At 42.3% G+C, this 20,594-nt stretch overlaps 1 protein-coding gene across 1 annotated transcript in view; it reads left to right on the top strand.

Moving 5' to 3' along the window:
* kcnt1b (potassium sodium-activated channel subfamily T member 1b) overlaps positions 1 to 20,594 on the top strand; it is a 52,636-nt gene that overhangs the window by 544 nt on the left and 31,498 nt on the right. Inside the window, exon 2 of the mRNA XM_076104485.1 lies at positions 18,986 to 19,024. Within this exon, the coding sequence (XP_075960600.1) occupies positions 18,986 to 19,024 (39 nt within the window). The remainder of the gene's footprint in view (positions 1 to 18,985; positions 19,025 to 20,594) is intronic.

Here is a 20,594-nt window from a genome sequence, read left to right as displayed (position 1 = left end):
TGAATCGCACTGCGGACTATCTGGAGTACTGGTTGCATAGAAAAAAAACAATCCTGTCTTTGTCTGTCTGTGAATATAACCTTGTTTGATTGTCACATCAGTACCGTTTTTTTAGAACGAAATGCAAGTAACATTACAGGTAGTTTGAATATAGTCTGTCTTCTTTAACAATTCAGAGTGTTTTAGACGGTTGTTTTCCTCTTGCCTTGAGCTGACCATGAAATAGCCCGTCCCTTGGCGCTTGCTTGATTGGCGCTACAGTCACTGGAGCGCTGAAGTGTTTGGGAGTCTCCTCAGAGTTAAACTATTGCTGCGGTTGGAGAGGCAGACCAACAGATGCTGTTTGCCGCCCAAGAGAGGGGGAAGAATTAGCCGAGCATGAGCCGAGTGCCGCGGAGCACTCCGTGGTGCTGAAATGAAGCCGTCTCACTGAAGGATCAGCAGCCACTTCAATATTGGCTTGCAAAGAGCAAACGGAGAGCAGCGCTTTGCAGTTTTTCCTGTGGCTTTGTCAGTAACCTTAAATCTAAAGCTAACATGATATTCTTTACTTGAACTTGATCACACTGTTAGACCCTCTTCGCTGTGTTTGTTAAAGGAGCTTCTCAGGACTGGACTGTTTTCGTCCAGTAATATCGGCAAGGGGCTTTTTCTTTAAATAAGCTGAGCAAACGTAGAAGAGGCAGTAGTCTCACATCTACTGAAGGGGTCTTTGGAACCTTTTCTTGTCTCAGGGTTACATTACTGAATAAACATTGCATTTAGCTTGTGTAGCCGGCCCGGCCTGCAACAGCACTGTAGATCATTTTATCGATGGCTGAATCTGACAGCGCGTTATCTCGCCTCGCCAGCCTTTTGGTTATCCGCAGCAGCCACAGCCATGTTTTAGCAACGAGTCGATCAGCTTCTATGGCTTTTGTGTTGAACAATTGGCTTATTGATATGCATCTTGTGTGAATGGACGGTGAATACCGTTACTTGTGAAATCGCATTTTGAAACCAAGTATTTTGCAGTAAATATTACATTCAGTTTTTCCGCCATCCTTCATCGTCATTCAGTCCACTCACCCACTGTCGCCAGGGCTCCCTGCAGTGAATTGCTGTCAGTATATTTGACATAAATGCTACATGTAACCTTTAGAACAGCAGTCTAGTATTTGACCATTTCTCCCCATTGATCTGTGGTCTTTCCCAGGGGATGCTGGGATTTCTTGACTACTGATCCTTATGGCTTTGTTTTTCTACCTGCATGCCAGTTTTATCTGTACTGTTGACATAACAAATGGTTTGAGGCCAAAGAAAAATAAAGCAACACTGAAACACGGTATAGATTACAGTGCACATTAATTGCATGGAAATTCAGTCAACAGGCAGTGACCTAGATCAGTTTTCTGCCTTGTAGACCTTTAGATGCTAGAATATGGCAATGAAGGAGACTACGTGATATTGAATGTGTAGTCTTATGTTCGTGTGTGTGTGTGTGCGCGCGCATGTTTCATCCAGTAGATCCCCTGTGAATTGTTTTGCTGATCGCTATTCAATTGCAAAGGGTAATTAGGGTTTGTTGCTGGGCTACCAACGCATGTATGCCTGTGTGCGTGTGCATGCTAGGTCTTGTCACAGAGCTACAGTAATTCACAGATGCCGACAAAACAGCCATTGTTTCTTCAAAACAAGTAACAGCTGTAAACTGTAGCTTATCGGACACGCATCTGCACAATGTGTGTTGAGAAACCAAGATGCAAAAAAGAAGAGAACACGATTATTGATGGTGTGTTATGGCGCTAATTGCTATTTTCCGAGCTCCGGAGTGGAAACGGAAGCAAACGACTGAGCTTTGGTGACGCTCTATTTCTTGGTGGTTGATCATAATTTCTGATGTTGATTATTTCCTGTGCCGATGCCTTGTCAAGTGTAAAGCCTCAAAACAAATTAACCCCCATAAAGAGAGCCCCGCTCCCTACCCTGATGGCCTTTCGCATCCGTTTCCTGGCATCTGTCATAGTTTGCTATGAGAGTAAAAGGCAGTGGGTGGAAAGACTCACTAAACATTGCTAGAAGGGAGTCCCGTTATGCAGCAGGGAGAGCCGTCAGATGATCAAACAGGTTGTAATTAAGATGGTTTGTTCTAGTTATCCAAACTAAATATCATAAAAATAAAGGTTTATGCCACATATAGAATGTCCAATTTGGACTAGGAATGAGCGCTGCAGAAACCAACGTTTACAGAAGCGGATCCTGACACCATCCGTGGGTGTTTGATCAAGTCTTCCATCATGGTGTATGTTATATTGGTATATATATGTAGTATTATATTGCGAATCCTCTGGCGGGGAAAAAAAAGCAATTTGAGTAGTTCAGTTGAAGGGTATTGTTCCTTACTCATTTCAAAGAGATGTAACCGTATTTCACAAGAAAGAAGAAGGGAATAGAGAAAGGTCTGAAAAATACACATTCATAACATTGTGAAGCAGAACGTAGTTCTTCGGTTGTTGGTCCGTACCAGGGTTGGATTGACAGCTTTCACACCAGCCCAAACAATCGTACTAGCCAGGAAAAGGGACCCCAGTTTGTTTTTACTGAACCATTCAGTTTAGCCGTGTAAGCACCCGTAATGTCTCCAAATATCCAGGAAAACAGAGCAGAATTTTCCTTTGTAACAATGTAAAATGATTGCACTCATGGACCGTGTCTCTTAGATTGTTTTTACAAGTTTTATAACTTTCTCAGCGTGTGTCGCTCCAACAGTATTAGGGCAATAATTCCTTCTGTGCTGTTACATTATGTGTGTCCTTGTGTTTCCGTTAATGTCTTTATGTCTGTGGTGTGGATTTATGTGTGTGGGGGGGGGGGTCTCCCTCCTGAGCTGTCATTATCTCCAGGGTTTGGTGTAAGAGGGCTGTAATTATGGCTTGGCTGTGTGGGTGGTTGGGTGCTGAAGAGGAGCAATCACGCTGAAGTCATGAAGGCTGACAGCCAATTGGACTGTGAGTGCTTGAGTATTGTTTGTGCAGGTGTCTATGTATGTGCTCACCTGTGTGTCTGTGTGTGTTCACCTCCTAAGTGTCTGATTATACATCCGAGTGTGTGTGTGTGTGTGTGTGTGTACGTGGGCTTATTTCTCGGTCTGTCAGCCAGCGCAGGGGGGCAAGCCTCAGTCAGCGTCGGAAATAGAAACGACTAAGCCATCGAACACTTTTCTACATGCCGACAGGGTTTGAAAACGGAGAGAGCATCAGGATGAAAATTGGTTCCATCTATCTTTCCTCTGCGTGTCTAATCTTGTTCCAGTGGGGGGGGGGGGGGGGGGGGGGGGGTTTCTCTCCTCTAATCAAGGCAGGATGCTGATGGGAGTATAATGTCGACAGAGTGAGGAGTGTTAATTGGTCGCTGAATCAACTCTAAACACCTCCTCATGAGTCAAATAGTGGCACTTGGAATGGTGACCCAGCACTGACATGTTCCGCTGTCGAGCAACAGCTCGTCCCAGACACTGATCGTACACTCATACTGCCGTGAAAATGTTTTATCTCCAATATGACAGCTTTACAACAGCCCATAAGAGGCCTTGTTTTTAACCTTGGTAATCATTTTGAGTTGATTTAGATTGATTCTGGTATATTTCATAAACCAAAGTTTACCCCAGACCACAGAATCAAACTCCAAGTGGAAAAAAGAGAGAGATTGCACACCGATTTTGGCAGCAGCTGTTTGTTTGCACTAATTCTGTGACAGAAGCGACTGCAGGGATTTGATGCCTGGATGCTTTCCACCTGAGTTTAGGAGGGTGTTGATAAGACGGAGAACAAAGACACAGACGGAGACGAGAAGCAGAAGAAACATAAAATCAGAGGAAGGCACAGTTATCAGTGACACTGTGAAGATGATTAGGTCCAATAAGTCACGGAGGACTTGAGCGCTCGCAGGCTATGTTTACCCTGCAGGCCCTCATGCTCAATGACAAATTCTGGTTCATGTTGCAGAGAGGATCAGTAGCTTAGTTTTTGTAACACTGTATGTGTGTGCTCTCTGTTTATGCATGTATCATAAATATACATTTCTGATGATAACGATCACAAACAATATGTTGTAAGAAATGTTGTATTACTGCATACAAAGGGCTTGGTCTCATGAAATGCATAACAGTGGTACAATTGCTTTAGTTGCATTATACATATTTGATTCAGATTTTTTTTTTTGATTTTTTTTGAGATTTGCTGCATTGTGCTGCATTTTCATACTGTAGAATATAATGTTCTGAGTTTTGCACACAAAATTCCAATTTTGACTCGATGCAGTATGTCCCTTAACAAGTGAGTTTCCTCTTAAATGTTGTGTCCGGTACTCCGGTACAGCTTGCTCTAAGGTTATGGCACCTGTGACAGCCGAGGGTTAACCTCTGGTCAAGACGATGCAGAGTGATTATGGACTTAGGACAAATTTCATGAAATAACACCCCGGGTAAAAGAGGGGGAAAACCACCTTGGACACTATGAATTGTGACCCTACCGTTTCCCAACTCGACGTACTTGAAATGCTGAGTGCTGTCGCTGGTGACATGCACGGTTCCGCTTAGCAACCAGAGCTTGCAATTTAGACCATAGGTGGCATTAGTCACCACCATCAGCACAGAGTGGGTGGGTGACACCGCTAGACTTGTTCTCATCAGCAGCGGAGTGGCTGTGTGTCTCCGGCGTGCTGTCGGTTTGAGAATTGCTGTTGTTATTGCGGTGAAGCAGAGGCCCCGAACGTGTTGTCCACATTCTGTCTGTTTCGTCACATTTTAAGGGTGTAAGTTTCTCTGAGGCTTTGTGCCGCCAGTGAGCAGAAACTCTAATGTGAAAAAGTAAATGGTAAAAAAATGAAGGCGAGCCGAGGCATTGCATTCCTGAAAATGTTTAATTTGGATAATTTCAAAGATTTAGTTCCCCTTAACACAGTGGAGGTATTAGTGAAAGCAGCAGAGCGTGCTTAAGCTGAGAGGAACGAGTGCGCATCTCTCCTAAAGCCTTTTATTGCTGTTCATATGAAACCACATTACAAAGGGATAAACACGAACATTCAGAAGTGGTTGCCAGGCTGAAGTAGTGCAGCTGTTGTCATGTTCTTCACATGGTCCCTCAAAAACGAATCCAGCGAGTTGCTTGTTCATCCGTTCTTTCTTTATCTGGACCTTTTGTGCTGATTCCCACCACAGAGCCTTTTGCCCTTCGGCATTCAAGTCTTGGTTTGTTGGTCCCTCAAGCTCAACCAACATCACTTTGTCCATCATCTGTACTTTCAGAGATGACCTCCAATCAGCCTTGATTCTTCCTAGACAGCTAAATCCCCCCCTCACATACAGCAGAGGCGGCTGGGAGAGCACCACATCATGTAGCATCAGAATGTGGGCAATAAATGTTCACATTGATTTATTTTGGGGTGCACATTTTGCTGTTTACTGTCAGTATTTTATATATTTTAAAAAGTGGTTGCCTCTGTGGCTAAGCATTGATTGGCAACTGTTACTGCTGTGCCCTGTCACAGTGGCTGAGCGCACATACACTGTATATAAGAAGTGGAAGTGGTCACCGTGATGTCGCCAATTGGTTTGTGGAATAGCGTTTTGAAACTTGTTCAGCATTTTGGTTGTTGCCATCTTGGTTTTTAACTACCAAATGTGACGAGAGATGGTGGAGTTAGTATAACTGAATGTTGAAGAAGACATTTTTAGGCGACCAAAATGTTACTATTGACTTTCACAAATTGAAAACGCACAATGAAAGGGTTAAAAGTTCTACCACGAAAACAGACCGGACAACGCTGTTGTAGCGACCTGTCAATCACAAGGTAGCCACGCCCTGGAGCATACCCTTTAAACTATTATTATACAATTAAGACCATAAAGTCATGTTGAGAATGTTTCTAAGGTCATAAATTCGGTGAGAAGAAGGGTCATCTTCTCATAGACTTTTCTATACAATCAGACTTCTTTTTGCAACCAGAAGAATCGCCCCCTGATGGCCATTTGAAAGCACTTCACATAATTGGCTTCTCTTTGAAGAAGCGGAGGTTGCATTCGTGAGCGCACAGTCTCAGAGGGATAGCTCAACTGGGACGGACTATTAAAAGTAGGCTACAAAGAGAGAATTATCGGAGGGGTTGCCGGAGATGAATAAGATGTCATTTACCTTTCAGGATCTATTTCTCTTATGGGCCTTTACATCTTTGTGCCTGGAAATCTCTGGTGTATTTGCCGTTTTATTTCCCACGCTTTGTGTTGCCAACTTAATTAGCATCGGTGGAGTTGGCTCGTTAGGTTTCAACAGGCAGCTGTGATGATGGAGGCATTTGGATGAGGTTGTCAGCACTGTAGAGGGGGGGGGGGGTGTTGAGAGCTACAGCGTCACTTAGGGGATTATTCAGGAGTCACAGAAAACAATTCCTTCCACTAATTCAAAGTGATTAAATCAAATATGCAAGGTCTGAATGCTGAAGCTCAGTTGAAGTGTAAAATATTAACTTGTTTTTTTTAACAGTTACAATTATAATCGGCAACAAATTATCACATAGAGGTCTCTTAGTTGCGTTTGTTGTGAGATGCTGATGAACTTATTTGCCTGTTTTGTTTTGGCCCCACTGCAGGGAAGTAATCAGGAAAATGTTTCATAATGAATAAAGCTGCTGTGCTTCACTGATCACGGATGTGCAGCATTATTTTATTAAAGAGCCCAGTTGCAGCCTCTCCTACTGTCTGTTTGCTTCGACACTATAGTCCCTCATCCCGGCATTCAGTATAATACAAGACGGATATCAGTACAGTTTATCTGGCTGTTTCAGGTGAATGAAAGGGACAATGAAAGATACTTTCACTCATTAAAACCACATTAGTAATTACTTTTTTTCAAAGGCCCCAAAGATAGAAAAACAACAATATAAAATTTTTGAATATATATATTTATATTTCAAACAGTTCATCCATGGATCAATACTGTACGGTCTGGGCTGAGATTAATAACTAAAGAAGACATTAAAAGTTATCCAAATATGAAATTTTGCAGCTGTTTCTATCTACATCGCAAATAAAAGCTGATTGTCCTATTTAATGCAAATGAGGATGGCACCACCACGGCTTTCTGGCACATCGTCATGCTGGGAGCTGTTGTTTTATTCATGAAACTGTTGAACGTGGCCTGTTTGTGTCTTTTAATGTGGCTTAATAAAAGTGCCTGCATACTTCCAGAGACGTTTCTAAGGGAAATGGTAGTTGTATCCTAAAACCCCAAACAGTCGTATTCATTCTGTTTTATTGGAAAGCATATTATGTGAGTAAATGCTGCACGCGCTGAAGTAGTGTTTCTTTACGGTTCAAGGGACTCCCATCTTCATAAGACATTGAAAGGAATGATGTAATGGTCCCATGGACAAAATGAAGACGATGACTTTTCTTTCCTTTTTTTTGATGGATGGACCACTGGCTCTGGCAAACCCACTTTACACAAGTGAACATTCCCTGTGACGTCTTCATTTTTGGAAGAGAACTTAAGGTTATGACCAGTAAATGGGTAGTTGAAGCTTTTTTTTTTTTTGTTGCACGAAACAGCCGTTGGCGAAACAGCAGTCGGCAAGCAAAAGCATCCCTGTGTGCACGGCGCTCAAGTGCGTGTGTGCACTCCTGTGTGTAAGCCTGCCAGTGGCATTGGCTAGACTTCTTCCTCCTCTCTGGCTATGCTGTGCACAGGCAGACAGCTCGCCCACAGCAGCGCCAGCTCACTGCCTTAATATGTTTTGACAGAGGAAGCATTATCGCAGCTCTTGACGCCCATCTGCAGCACGGAGGGAGGCCTGGTTGCTCACCAAGACTGTGAAATTCTCCGGCCCATCAATGGCGTGTTCTCACAGGCAGGATGTAGTTCACAAATTAAAGTCACAAATGTCCCATATGTTTACTCTATTGAACATATGCAAATTCCATCAATGAAGAATGTAAACACAGTTTTCATCCAATAATTAAGGTGGGGCAAAATGGCCTTAAAATCTCATCCCATCCGATTTTTTTACGATATACAATTACCTTTTTACCTAATAACTAGGCCTAGAAAAGAATTTCGAGGCAGGATTTGTAAAATGTGCTGTTGAAGTGAAAATCCACTTTCACTTTTAAATGTCGTCCCCAACCATGTATTCTAATAAGTTTTTTCGCCCAGCTCTACCAACAATATGATCACATGTTCCCTCAACTGCATGTTTCTGCAAAACTGACAGCAGTGGCACTTTGTTGCAGCATGGTCTCTTATCAGCTCTGTCTCAAAAATACTCTCTTCCCTTTTTTTTTCTCTGTTGGGATCTGCAATTTATTCAAGTTTACGTGCCAGACTCTTCAGAGTGGAATGCTTTACCAGACATATACTCAGCTAATAGGCTTCGCTGCAGCTCTCTCTCTCTCTTGCTGGTTTTATATCCCTGCATTTTGCTGCGCTGTCAAAATCCAGCCAAAAATAATGTATGTAAATATACCAGTGTGATTCTGAAGCAACTCAGTTGGCTAAACATAATGCAGTAATTCTGGAGCTCTGGCTACAATGGAAATAAACCGCATCCCGTAAGCATGCACCCAACAGGCCTGTAAGCTCATAATGAGCTGGAGATGAGAAATATTACCCAGTCTCAAATTACTACTGTATTCATGTCTGGCACAAAGGAGTATGGCAACTAATACCAATCCAGTATTTGGATGTATATTTGAATCCTGTTTAATGCTCTAGATTTTTTTTTTTTTTTTTCGTCATTGTAGCATAATCTGTTTTATTTGACTCTGGCCGTGGTGCAGGTCCCAGCAGGTATTGTGATGTACCTGAAGCATGTGAAGTGGTTGAGCACCTTGTTCAAGGGCGCTGCATTAATACGACCTAACGGGAGATGAAACCCAGGGCCGTGCTGCCACCTGTGTCATTAGATAAACAGTACATTACGTCGGCACTGGCTGATGCCTGTTTGGGGTACAGTGTCATCTTGCTGCTGTTGTCAAATCAGATCAGACTCTCACAATCTGCAGTTCTCTACTTCCCCACAGAGTGTCTCTGTGCTCAAGTCTGTTTCTAGTGATGAACTTGCCTGCATCCTTTTCTCTATCATTCTCCATTTTTTTTTTTTTTTCATTTTCTTGGAATTCTTTGCCCTGAACTCACATTAGTCCACAAGCACTTACAAGATGGACATAGTCTCATTAAGAACATATTTGTTTTTCACACATGATTAAATAATAACAAATTGTTCGTTGTTCTGCATATTTTTGTTTCCCATGAAATGCATTACTGTTTTTAAGTGCTGCAAAGGATAGGAGAGGAGAATACCCTTACTATTATTTACACGGAGGGAGTTGACTCGATACATACATATAACATCATCACCAATACCTTTACAGGCATACACGCACTAACAACAATGGGTTAATCAGTACAACCAGAGTCTGCTTTATGCCAGGAAACACCAAGCTGCTCCAATGAAACAGTCGGGGCTAAGTAGCTTGCTCATGTACACATTTACACCAGCTGTTTAGAAAAATTAAAATCCCTAAATTGTGCTATCCAGTCACAGATTAAATATGCATCCCTCTCTTTGCAGGCCCCACCTCTCTAATCCCAAGGCAACTATCAACACATCATTTGATGCATTTCCTGTAGGCTGAGCTCCAAATGCCATGTTCAGTAGACGTAGATTGTATTATGTGTTTCCTAAATGCGTTACTAATGCGAGTTGAGTTTATGTGGCTACTCTGGCTCCATTAGAAATAAACTGCATCCTGTAAGTCTGTCAATAAGGCCTGTAGATCATGATCAGGAAATGAGAAATATGAACCCCTCCCTCTGAGATCGACCCATGATGTCATCATCAGAGAACCAGAAAACCCCGGAGCCCACCTGGTCCTTCAACCCACTCTGGACCGTGGGCTCTTTTTGGAGCGATGCCGGCCAAAGGTGGCTGCCGCAGATCCGCAACAAAATTGCATGCTTCTGTATGCAGCCTGCTTGCAGCCTACTATAATTCACTTTATAGTTATAAAGTATAGCAGTTTGTTTTGAAAACTGCTGCTCAGTAGAGACTTGTTTTCTTAAAAATGATGCTGATTGATAATAATCTATTGAATTTATCAGTGTTTCTGATGATTCTTCATTATTTAGGAAACGTATAGGAGAGATGTGACGTGTCTCTAAAGCTTATTAACTTTCTGTCTTTTTGAATTTACCTGACAGATATCATGTCTCGCGTAGGTTTCGCTCCAGGTGTCACGTGCATGCAAATGGTAATGATCATGCCCTGGGGTGTTTATCTAGGCCACCTGCTCGTGTGTCTGCTGCATCTCATTATCCTGGTGAATCGTGTGCTACGTAGCCAAAACGATAACAACAGCTGCACGCAGCTGATAAATGAGGATCGGCCGATAGGGAAGTGAGGACTGCTTGATTGGCATAATTCGATCTACCTGTGAGACATTCAGTGCATGCGCTTTGAAACAGTAATCATAGCAATGATGGACGTGATTGAATAATTGGCACGTTGGTCAGATTGAAAGCAACCGCGGGTCATCACGTCTGACACTCATTATTATGTAGCTCGTTGGGAAGCCCGTTGGTTTAGCCGTGCGCTTGACGCTCCATCGTGACGACGCGTGAATCTCAAAGACGCACGGGGGGGACCTCACATGTCCATCGGGGATGGAGGAGCGCTCGGCGTGTCTGAGGAACCCGTGATGCGGCAGGGAGGGAGACGCTCTCCCTCCGCCTCCGCCACCGTGCAGCACCAGTGAAGACAGGAGATGCGGTTTTCCGGTGGAGTCGGTCGCTGAGCGTGAGCAGCCGCTCCGACACCAGCAGGAGGAAACGTTTCGGCCGCTCTCTCTCTCTCTCTCTCTCTGCTGGAGGGTAACGCTCGGGAGGCGGAGAGCCATGGCAGGCGCCAAACTGACGCCCTCTCCCTCGGAGATCGACCCAGATGTCAAGACGGAGGCGCAGAAGACCCCCGAGCCCACCTGGGTCAACCCCTCCAGTCCTCTCCCGACCGCGGGCTCTTTTGGGAGCGATGCCGGCCAAAGGTAGCTGCCGCAGATCCGCATGTTTCCGAATGCAGCACGCTTGCACACATGCTTGCATCCACCAAAAAATAAATGTGATGCCAGCGCGCGGTGCATAAAGTCTCCCGAATAACTTGGCTCGTAATTATCCTTATAGGCCAAAAGCTGCGGCGTGATCAACGTCCCATTACCATTAAATCTGTTAACCCGTTTGTTGTTATTTCCCAGGGACATTTGTAGGAATGTGCAATCGTTACGGGTGGTAGGCTATTGTCCCCATTGAGGTTAAACCAACGATTCCAGTGCGCCACTTTATAAGTCAGTTATAGACAGACAGCAGCATGATTGCAAACGCTTCTGCCGTCAATCATTTCCTCTCGGTATCACGGGGATGCACGTATTTAATAACTGCAGTATATTGTGATTACATAATTCAGTGGATGCTGCATTCCCATTACAATTTGACAAATCCCATTTTTTTGATAGGGTTGTAGAATGTTACTATGCCACTGCATCTAAAGCTGAAGTTGATTTTTGACGTAATACAACAACAAAAATGCAAACCACAGGAGATTGTGTTGACATACCTGCATAAAGCCTACATACGTGTAAGCCGGTCTGCACTGCTCAATAGAATCGGCATGCAGACTTCCACCATCAGGACACTCTCCTGCCATTTGGTAGACAAATTAGATTGTGGTTTGTGGGAGATGGGCTGATCCAGTAACAACTGATGGAGACTACATTATTCTTTTTTTTTTTCTGTCGGAGAGCTAAAAGCACATGAGATCAGCAGATATGCTGCCATCAAAGCTCAGATTGGCACTCTATCTGCAGGTTATACGAGGTTGGTTCGGCCAAAACAGGAAAGATTCTTCTTGTTTGGCAGCGTTTCAGAGACCACTGCACAGCCAATATGCTGGCGGTGCGGCGTGTTCTGTCTCAGTATTGACGGCACACATTTTTTTCATTTTTGCGTATGTTTTTTGGATCAGAAATTTAGGATCTGTAATGCAGTAGCATTTATTGTGTAATGCATCCGTTTGATGATAACAGCAGTGGCATTGGAAAAACAAACATTTAGTTCAGATAGAATGTCGGTGTCAAAAATGGTATCGATTAATAAATGTGATGCAGTAAAATAATCTGGCAGATTATCGTCACTTCAATCCCAAACCATGAAGCTCTACTCGGTGACGATTCTTTTAAAAAAACGTCTCTCCCTCCATCACTATACCATCAATAATAAAAACCCATTGAGTAATCTGCAGGGTTTCAGGCACACCCCAAATACTTAATCTCTTTTCACTGGGTGCCATGATGTGTTGCAGAGTGGACAATGTAATCCCATACCAAGAGAATGCAGACGGATTGGCGTTAAGAATACTTAAGATGACTCTGAGTAAGGACCATCTTTTTTTTAGTTGTCTTAATTTTTCTTTTATAATGACCTTCTTTAGACAAATACAGTGTATTGTGGGGAAGGGCACAACTTCAAGAGGTCTTTAATGTCCAGCACCTTCTTAAAGGGTGAAGGTCCATATGTGTTCATCATGTGGGATGTATAGATGAATGTGTAGCTTGTTTATGGTGGGCATGATAGCAAACACAAAATTCTCCTAATCGTTTTAATGATCGATCACAGTGAAGATGATGAAGACGGGGGGCAGCTGGCCATCAAAAACTAGCAAGAATTTCAGACATTCATCACGAAAACCTTTTTCATTGAGATGATGCTGACATCAATGAAAGTGATGATGATGAAGCTGGCAGCGACGGCAGTGTCGCGTGGCAATAACGATCATAAACGACGATGCAGATGATGAAGCTCGTGTGATGGTTGCAGATCTGTCGGAGCGATCAAAGTCTTAGTCTTACGAAAGCCAGCGAATCAGCCGACACCTGCTCTGAACATGCTGAAGGAAGAACAGACTGGCATTGCCACGCGTCAATATTGTTCAACTTCTGGAAGCCAGACTGCTTGAATGGTGATCTAATAAGGATGGGGCTGGAAAACCCTAAATGCATCAGTTGGCCAGTTGCCCTGGGCAACCAGACTTGGACCCCTGTCAGCCATTTAGTAGGTTACCGCTCTTGGCAACAGGTTGTTATATAGATGAATGTTTGCCTTTGATCACCCTCCTATCCCACTGCTTTACTTTAGTATTTTACCTTCCTGTGTGACGTGAGCTGGCCGGCTGACAGGAGGCTCTCAGGACTCTGAGCTGTATAGGTTGTGAAATGTGATCAGCGTGGGATTTGTGTCCAGCTGGCTCAGGAACCGGAGGATGTGGTGGGAGAGTGAGTGAATCAATAATCTGGTCCATTGTGCGACACAAATTGTAAAGAATTGATCTAATTGTGCATAACTTACAGCAGCAGTGCATCCGCTTGATGTTTGTGGATATAGGATTCTCTCTGCAGTATTTACATTAACTGTAGATAACGGGCAGTAAAGACACTCAGTGATGTTCAGAGGGATCGTACATCTTTTAAACACAATTTATTTTGGCTCCATGCTGCCTCGCCACCACATTGCCTCTTTGTGAAAAGTCTATTTAGAAAACAGACGTTTGGTGTGCAATGAATCAAAATGTTTGCTCACAGTGGGAGCTGTTAGTCATATTCTCATTAATGCGAGACTAGTATATTACACGGGATGAATTGAGTGTTTTACTGGATACAGGCCAACAGAGTAGCAACTTGATAAAAAGCCGGACTTTTCGATTGACTGATATGCAGCATCGACTTTATATAGTTTGCTGACATTTCAGCAACACTCTGTAGAAAACAGAGCTCACAGTCTGTCAGTCCAAAGCACTCTGCTTTTCATAAAGTTATGCTTTTTAAGTTTTTACAGTCAGAAATGCCCCTCAATATCAAAGCTATACAGCAAAGTCTTTGATTTTTGCCATTCATGTTTCCACTTTTTGATTGATTGAGGCTTTGATTCCTGAATTAATTTATTAATTTTCTGTCCATGCATTTTTCAATTGCTAGTTGAACAGACACATCTGGGATGTGCACTTTAGACTAAATGTCAAGCAGAAGAATGTTTTTTAAAATCTTTTTAGGAGGAATCAGGAAGAATCTCAGTAATTTCTCTGCAGAAAAATGGTCGTTTTAAGAGCATTTGTAACAGAATAGTTACTGGTAACTTAAATCTATAACAATTAATGTCATTCAGTATTGATTTAAAAAAAGTTAGCAACATTTTGATAGCTTCAACTACTTTAATGTACTTTGATTGTACATTCTTGTGCACCATAGCCGACTTTTGTCTTATTTAGATTTACTTCTCCGCTGCTCACACACACCTTTTTGTTATCTCACTGCAGACACTTTGATGCAGAAATCCTCTTCAAATGGAGCAGTGTATTATGCATCTAATACCGTAATTTAGATGCATTTAGGGTGAAAAATAAACTGTGAATATCCTGTTAAGTCTGAATCCACATTTTGAGGTTCCGCCCCAACAGCTGCCTTGGGTAATATAGATTAATCTACAACAGCTAAATAAGGATTTATTTTGTTCTAAGCAGCAGTCAGTTAGGAAATGGCTGGAGGGTAATGGACATTTACACTGTTTAAATAAATACTAAGACAAGTGTAGCTGTAATAACAGAGCAGCAGCTCGCTGGATGTGTTATTTTGCAAACCTCTTGTCCTCTGCCTGTTTACAATCTCAACTATTGTATTCTCTTTGCAGATGGATGTTTGCCTTGCTGTGGTTGCCTTTAACGCAGCATGTTGTTTATGTTTGGCTTATCATTAGTACTTTCTCACAATGACAGAGGAATAATCAGTTTCCCAGCTGATAACGATTTTAAGGCATTTCCCAATTTATTTCATCCACATACTGCTAAACTATGTGTCTTCTGCCCTTTTTGTCTTCACGTTTATTTATAGCGCCCTGCTTTCACGGAACAATTAAACTCATTTTGATTTGAGTACCCGAGGTTTAATGGGGGGGTCCTTGGGGTAAATTGCATGTTGTCCGTCGTTATTATTCGTTCACGATGAAAATATCTCAGTGATTGACTTGAGAGTTGCAACCCGAAAATAACGAGTGCTGTGGTTGCCAACGCATAAACAAAATTAACCTTTAAAAATACCTTCGATATCAAGAGAGAACATCTAAAAGCATGTGTTAGTTAAGCCTCTCACACTGAGATACCCGTGTGTGCTTGGCTGCTTGATGTACAAGTGTACATGCACGAAGTAATTGTGCACATGCATTGGCCAAATCATCGATCGCACGCGTCGTTCACTTGCCTTGTCTCTCCTCCTAAGAGCATTTTAACAGAATCAATTAAAGGGGCGTAAGAATGCGAGGATGTGTGATGATTTGAGCGAAGCTTCCAAACTGAGGGGCTCACACAGCCAGCGCTGGGTGTCAGATGAACTGAATCTGGGCCGTGTTCCAGAAAAAGCTCACAACCTGTGCTGTGCAGAGTGCAAAGTAGCACCAGCACAAACGTTCGTAATCTGAGTTGCGAGCATTGCAACATTATCCGTAGTGACCTAATAAACTGTCCCAGAGATTGAAATGGGACGGCCGAGTGTTATTGTTTCATCACAAACAGCCGGACTGCCCAACCCCACACAATACAAACTTGTGAAAGCTCTACCATGTAAAGTTTTGGTTGAGCCTGTCATAGTTTTTGATTCAGAACTGGGGTTGTCTAAGTAATCGAAGATACCTGATGACTTGTCCTGATACACACTAAGTTCTTGGCCATCATATATCACGGCCAGAGGCAAACAAAATACAACTTCTTGCGATACTTTTTCTAATTTATTTTCTGTTATTTACTTTGTTACTCGTAGTCAGTTCAACACCTGGTCAGGTCATCTTTAAAAGTAAGAGACACTGTAGCTGGTAAAGTAACAGAGGTACAGAGGTACTGTTGCTATGGTTACCTGCAGTGTAATATACCTTTGGACCGATTTAGAAGTGAGGTTTAGCTGTTGACCAGAACCAGGTCTGGGGGGGGTCTATTATTAGGTTTTAATCGACACCTGCCAGCCAGTCAGAAACAGGTATTCTCTGTGAAAATGGTATAATAGAAATAGATAGAAAAATAGGTTTTGGCCAGAATAATGTAGCTACAGTCCTGCATCTTGTTGTTTGCTGCTGTTAGATTCCCCCCCTAACCAGGTGTTAAGTTACTGGAACCGACTAGTCATCATTTTGGAGGGGAGAACTTGAGTTGCCTCCGTGGTAGTGAGGAACAGTATGGGAAATGTAGTATATGATGAAATGTTGGCAAGCTTCCTGATGCAGGGAAAACTACAAATCCCATTTGCCCTTGAAATCGCTGCAGAGATGGTGTGTATGTGTGTGAGGCCCTCCCCCATTCTATCAGGCAGTCCTTGAGGCGGTTCCCAGTAAATTAATTTGAAAGTGCTGGTCCTTTTGCACTAGTTGTGTCAGTAGCTCAGCTCATACTTGTGATTCCAGATCAGCTGCAAAGAGGTGAGGATCTATTCGCTTCTTTGTTGCATTTGTTTTATCATAATTGGAGTGAAATGTGAAGGGCATGAGGCTAACTGCATGAATATTAGGATGTGTCAGCTTCTTTGGTTTATGATGAAGTGATGAAACAGAGGAGGGAACAGAGTCGAGTGAGTGTTGTAGGCTAATGGGGCAAAGGGAGCCGCAGTTAACCATATCCTCTACACTGCTAAAGCTCTTAGCAGCCAGATAGCATCTTTATTGCTCATTAAAGTGTTGTCAAATAGCCACAAAATGGACACTGAGATCACAGCAGATCACATACTGTACAGTATTTATGATGAGCAGACTAAGCATTTCCAAATTGCTTTTTCACTTCTGAACTAAGTTTTTAAAGGGGCAGCAAATCACACTGGTATAGTAGACTTTTGAACAGTAAATTGTAGGACTGGGCGATATGGAGTAAATATAATATCACAAAATTTTGTGCAGGAAAACCAGTCAACCAGGAAAAGACTAATCTTATGCCATATTACCATATACAAAATGTAAGACGATAGCTAGTCTCAAATAGCTGGAAAAAAAGGCTGGTTTTGTCAGAAGCTTTTCAACGCAACAGCCTGAACTGCTGAATAATGACCTTGTGAACACATATTCCTCAGCAGACAGACTTTGATTATTTACAAGCTTCAAAGAGATATCAACCTAAATTATATTTTTATACATCCACCGCTGAAGTTGATATTTTTAGACGTGCTTTGGACTTGGCCTTGAAGCATTTTACTCACTAGAATAACAGTGTACTCACATCTACAATAACCTACAGACTTAGTACTCAATTCATATTTCTGTTGACGTTGTTTTAAAGCTTTGGGAAATATTTCTGCCGGTTACATGTAAGGATGAGGGACTTAAAGCACAGTATAATGTCTTTATATTACAAAGAGAACCATGTGTATTTAGCCCATATGTAGTTTTGATTTGTATATGGTCTGGCTCATACTGTACTTGCAGGATTGTTGGGAATAGAGTAAAAGTTGAATCTATTCAGTCCTAAAATGTATCTGAATTAATGGTACGTCTCTTCGTTATAAAAAAATATATATTATAAAACCATTTAAAGCATTTTCAAACATGGGTTTATCGTTAAAATGAATCTCGAACAAACCAACCACTATTTCTGAAAGGCATTAAATGAGATTTGATGTCAAATAGGCCGCCAACGACACTAGTCTAAAGGTAAAATAAATTACCTTTTTTTTTACTGTATCAGGACAGTTTTTTTTACAATACAGAGTAAGATATCAAACATTTTCTGGAGGAGCTCTGTCGTCTGTTCCTCTCATGTATGTTATTTAATGCTTCCGTACATTTCTGCACGGTAGTAAGGGAACTTTTGTTTTCTTTTGAAGAAGACATTTGACTTATTGTAACAGGAAAGACACAAATGTGGCTGCATTTCATAATTAATGCCATTAGTCACGCCTGTGTTTTTTAGTTAAACCAAGTTAAACTGTCTAAATCACAGTGGCTTTGTGGGTTTCTGCCTCAGCCAAGAAGTCCAAGTCGTGCGGTTACCTGTGCCCGTGTAATTACTGGTTTGATTGTTATATGCAGTTTTGAATATTTGAAAAGAATTTGTGCACAATTAAGAAACAAATGACATACCAACCGTACATGAAATACTACAACTCTGTGGTTCACCGTCAGTAAGTGGTTTCCAAAGGAAGCCATAGCCGTAGAGTGCTCAAGACAATTTGTTCTGCATCAAATCAAAACGTGTGTGTTCAATCCTTGACCCCTAGTCCATCACAATTGTCCATATGTCAGCCATTAAGATCAATATCTGGGTATGTCTCCCTGTCTGTCAGTTCCCTCGGTGTTACACACTTCCCTTTTCTCCATGGTCACCTCAACCATGAGGGTGTGTCCACTGATCCCCCTGTGGTTTGCATTAAGTGTCCCATCTGTTCGTTAGTCAGCTGAAACAACGTTTTTGATCAACTTAATGTGTAGAGTTTGCCTTGCATACGCCCTGTGAATTAATGGCTCCGAAATACATTTCGTGTTTCCCTTTCGGGCTCAGATGCAGTCAATTTCCGCTGAATGTTTATATTTACTTGTATCAGGAGTTTGAAGGTGACTCAGTGAAACCTTGTTGGAAATATCTTGACAGTAGGCTTCAACTGTGCAGTAAAAAGCAGCTGCTCAGATACAGGATCTGATTGGATATCAACTTGCTAACATGCTCTCAGATCCTCATCTTGAGCCGTCTTGCTGCGCAAACTGAGCTCAGATTCTTCAACAAGGTTATCCAATAGTTGCATTCTGACTCGAGATGCAAGTGAATGCAAATGAATTACAGTGGCATCCTGAGTCGCATCCTTTTCTTTTGCTCTTTCCTTCCCTTTCCTGCTTCCTCGAACCCCACTCTCTCCTAACCTATGCCTATCTGTGTCCATGTGTGCTGCGTCCAGGTATCAAGAGGAGTACAGTATGGACTCAACCAATGCCCAGTAAGTCCCTGGCAGCATCATGCTTGCATGGCATGGATTGTATCTACAATGGTAACTTTACACAGGACTGTTTTGCGAGCACAAAAGCACATACGTAGTAATGTACGCTTCAGATTCTGCATATACTGTATGTGGACATTATGCCTGGGAGGTAATATCACCATTACATCTGTGAAGTGGGCAATGATTGTTGTGGTAATGGTTGCAGAATGCTGAGAATAACCCATTCATGTGTAGCTGCCTTTTCAGCAATTGTTGTGGCAAAGACTTTAAAGACACATTTAGCACAGAACAGATTTTTGATACATTCGATCTTGTCACAGTAAATGGTGAAAAGGCAGCTTGTGTGGTTTTTATTAATGTATTCCAGGTGTATTATCTGTCCTTTGACTGAATGTGCACACCAGTCTTCACTCTATCACTGTTGTGAATGTTAGATCTTGGCTTAGAGATGAGTCTCTGGACACACTGTGGGTTGTATTGGTGAAATAGGTGCTGAAATCACCAACATGTCAGTTGTTTGTGCTGTACTAATGCTGTGTATAATGCTGCTTACTCACTGACCATACAAAAGAGTGTTCTTTAGTATCTGGACAGGAATATCCAGAAACATTTGAAGCTTCGAAGGCGACAACACAAGCTGTTGTCGCTGCTTTTCAGTGATGGCACACACACGCCCTCTACACACAACAAACAGCGCTATATGTCCGAGAATAACTCATAATAATTCATGTTGATGCTTATTTCATGGGCCGTTTGGGAAAAACATCTCAGCCTTACTGCGGAGATGTGGTGATAAAGGAGGTGAAGCATGGAGGCCACATCAGTAATTGACAGTGATTGTTTAGAATTTGTGGAAATAATTCTATTCAGTCATTAGTTTTCCCCTTTTGGATGAAATGTTTTGCATCTTGTTGGTGTTCCACTGCAACACTAATAAGATTTGTTAAAGAAAGCAACAGTCACGAGAAATCCAATCATACAGAGGCCAGTTTGCTTTCAGGACCAAAAGCTTGTATATTTATGACTTGTAAATTCATGAATGGCAGAAATGGGTCCTCTGGTCTTCATACGAATAGACATGTTAGGCCTAAAAGTATACGAGTGCAATGGATTTAGAATCTGTAAATCTCGGTCCCATGTTTAGCTTCCCAGCTCATATCCGTTTTTTGGCGCATCTAGATTTTATCCACATTGATTTTAGAAAGTCTGGAAACCCCCCCCCCCCCCCCCCCCTCCCAAAAAAAGAAATGCAATTTTTGCAACTCTGATCCAAACCACAGGTGGTTTGAAATGTGATTCCAGTCGGATGTGTCTCAGGCTGGAAGCTCCGACTGCTCAAATTTAATTTTTAAGGTGTGGAGGTGCTGAGCATACCATGCTGCTAGCAAAGCGCTATGAAGGACAACAGAAGAGAACAGTCCGTGGACAGACGCCCAGATAAATTCTCTGCCACTTTCACTTTCTGCATGCTTCCCTCTCACAATGTTCACCAGAAGGAGTTCTGCAACGTTACTTGACAGCGCGATTCTTTTGAGGGTGAATGCTTGCTCGTTAGAAGTCCACGTTA

This window comes from Anarhichas minor, unplaced genomic scaffold (genome assembly GCF_050575085.1).
Source record: "Anarhichas minor isolate MPS153535 unplaced genomic scaffold, ASM5057508v1 ptg000030l, whole genome shotgun sequence".
In the NCBI taxonomy this organism is placed as follows: Eukaryota; Metazoa; Chordata; class Actinopteri; order Perciformes; family Anarhichadidae; genus Anarhichas; species Anarhichas minor.
Note: the sequence above shows the minus strand (reverse complement) of the source record. Positions and strands in the feature narration are given on the sequence as shown.